The 1,810-nt window shown below is 61.4% G+C and overlaps 1 protein-coding gene across 1 annotated transcript in view; it reads left to right on the top strand.

The window, feature by feature from the left end:
- The window catches only part of SGSM2 (small G protein signaling modulator 2), a 36,618-nt gene that overhangs the window by 26,617 nt on the left and 8,191 nt on the right, over nt 1-1,810 (top strand). The window contains exons 14-16 of the mRNA XM_023762832.1: nt 739-803; nt 893-1,038; nt 1,530-1,738. Of these exons, the coding sequence (XP_023618600.1) occupies nt 739-803; nt 893-1,038; nt 1,530-1,738 (420 nt within the window). The remainder of the gene's footprint in view (nt 1-738; nt 804-892; nt 1,039-1,529; nt 1,739-1,810) is intronic.

Raw genomic sequence — 1,810 nt, 5'->3', positions numbered from 1 at the left:
GTCTGTCCTTGGGGGCTGTGCCACTTGCCTGACAGGGTGGCCTCAAGTTGGTCAGACCTGGGTTTGAAGTTCATTCCTGCTACCCATGTGACTGGCAAATTATTGAGTCTCTATGAGTCTCTATGTTTCTGAGCCTCCGTTTCCTAATCTGTAAAATGGGGGTCATACCACCTGCCTCCTAAGGTTCTTGTGAGACTAAATGAGGTACATAACCATGTGAGTACCCAGAGCTGTGCCTGACACATAGGGGCTCAGGACTTGTGAGCTCCCCTCCCCAGTGTGGACACAGATCCTGTCATCAGGCTGTGCGTCCGGGGACATGCAGCAGACATCTGGGCCCCGGCCATGTTCCAGGAATGGCATGGGAATGGTGTTTGTGTGCCAGCACTTGATGCTCTTGCCGGCTGCTTGATCGGACCTGTTGCTTCTTTTCACCTGCCACTCCTGATGACTCAGAGATGGTTCTCTCCATTTTTCACTTGAGGAAACCAAAATTCACTAACATGAGGTGAAAGTTAGTTGCCCAAGCTCCCCTGGGGGGTTGGAGGCCAGGTTGGACCCTCAGCCGCTCCGACCAGGGTGCTGGCAGCAACAGGGAGCCCACTGACATGCTGCGGGGCTATGGGTCCTGCTCGCCGCTCCACCCCGAGAGCCGCACCTGCTCCCCTCGGTGTCCTCACTTCTCACCCTCCTCCCAACGCAAGAGCCACAGCCCTCTGAGCCAGGTTGATTCCACAGGTTGCCCCTCAGGCTACTGTGTGAGAGCATGAAGAGGCAGATCGCCTCCCGGGCCTTCTACGGCTGTGAGTGTGGGGTGAGGTGGGGCCATGGGAGGCAGGGGCAGGGGGAGGCGTCCTGGTCACGGCCTCCTGGCTCACCCCTCCACCCCCAGGGCTGGCATACTGCCGCCACCTGTCCACGGTGCGGACCCACCTGTCAGCGCTGGTGCATCACAACATCATCCCGCCCGCCCGCCCCCCAGGGGCCTCAGGGGGCCTCACCAAGGACGTGTGGAGCAAGTATCAGAAGGATGAAAAGGTGCACACTCGGGGGGCCAGGGCCAGGGCCAGGTCAGGGGCGGGGGGCGGGCAGCGGTGGGTGCAGAGTGTCTGCTCTGGGCGCAGCTGTCACAGGACAACTGGGCATTCAGGTGAATCACAGTCGTGGTCGGGCTGACAGGCCAAGACCGATGGCCTTGGAGTGGCCAGGTCATGGCGGAATCTCAGACAGCGGGGGCTGTGGGTTTCCCTGGGAAGGGCACTGGGCTGGAGTCCGTTCTGCTTCCCCATTACCCCACAGCCTTGGGCAAATCTCTGCACCTCTCTGGGCTTCGTTTCTTCCCTGGAAGGAGCGGGGTGAAGTAGGTCCCAGCCAGCTCTCATGTGGGGCGGGGGATGTGACTGCCAACGCAGGGTCTCCCTGGGCTTCAGTGGTGACCGAGCCAGTTCCCAGCCCCAGCTCTCCCTGGGGTGGGTCACCCGGAGGGTGACGGCGGGGGCTGCACAGTCTCCCCTCCCTGGGCCCCTCAGAACTACAAGGAGCTGGAGCTGCTGCGGCAGGTTTACTACGGAGGCGTGGAGCACGAGGTCCGCAAGGACGTCTGGCCCTTCCTGCTTGGCCACTACACGTTTGGCATGAGCAAGAAGGAGATGGAGCAGGTAAGGGGAGCTCTTTCCCCGGGGCAGGGGGACGGGGAGTCGGGCCAAGGGACCCATCCAAGCTCAGTGGAAAGAAACGTGTCAGGGGAGGGTTCACAGAGACACCCCACATGTCCTCGCTGCTGGGGCCCAGCCTCGTCTTCAGCTGTCCC

This window comes from Myotis lucifugus, unplaced genomic scaffold, assembly GCF_000147115.1.
Source record: "Myotis lucifugus unplaced genomic scaffold, Myoluc2.0 scaffold_262, whole genome shotgun sequence".
Classification (NCBI taxonomy): domain Eukaryota; kingdom Metazoa; phylum Chordata; class Mammalia; order Chiroptera; family Vespertilionidae; genus Myotis; species Myotis lucifugus.
The sequence above is the reverse complement of the archived record's forward strand: the minus strand, read 5'-3'. Positions and strand labels throughout refer to the sequence as shown.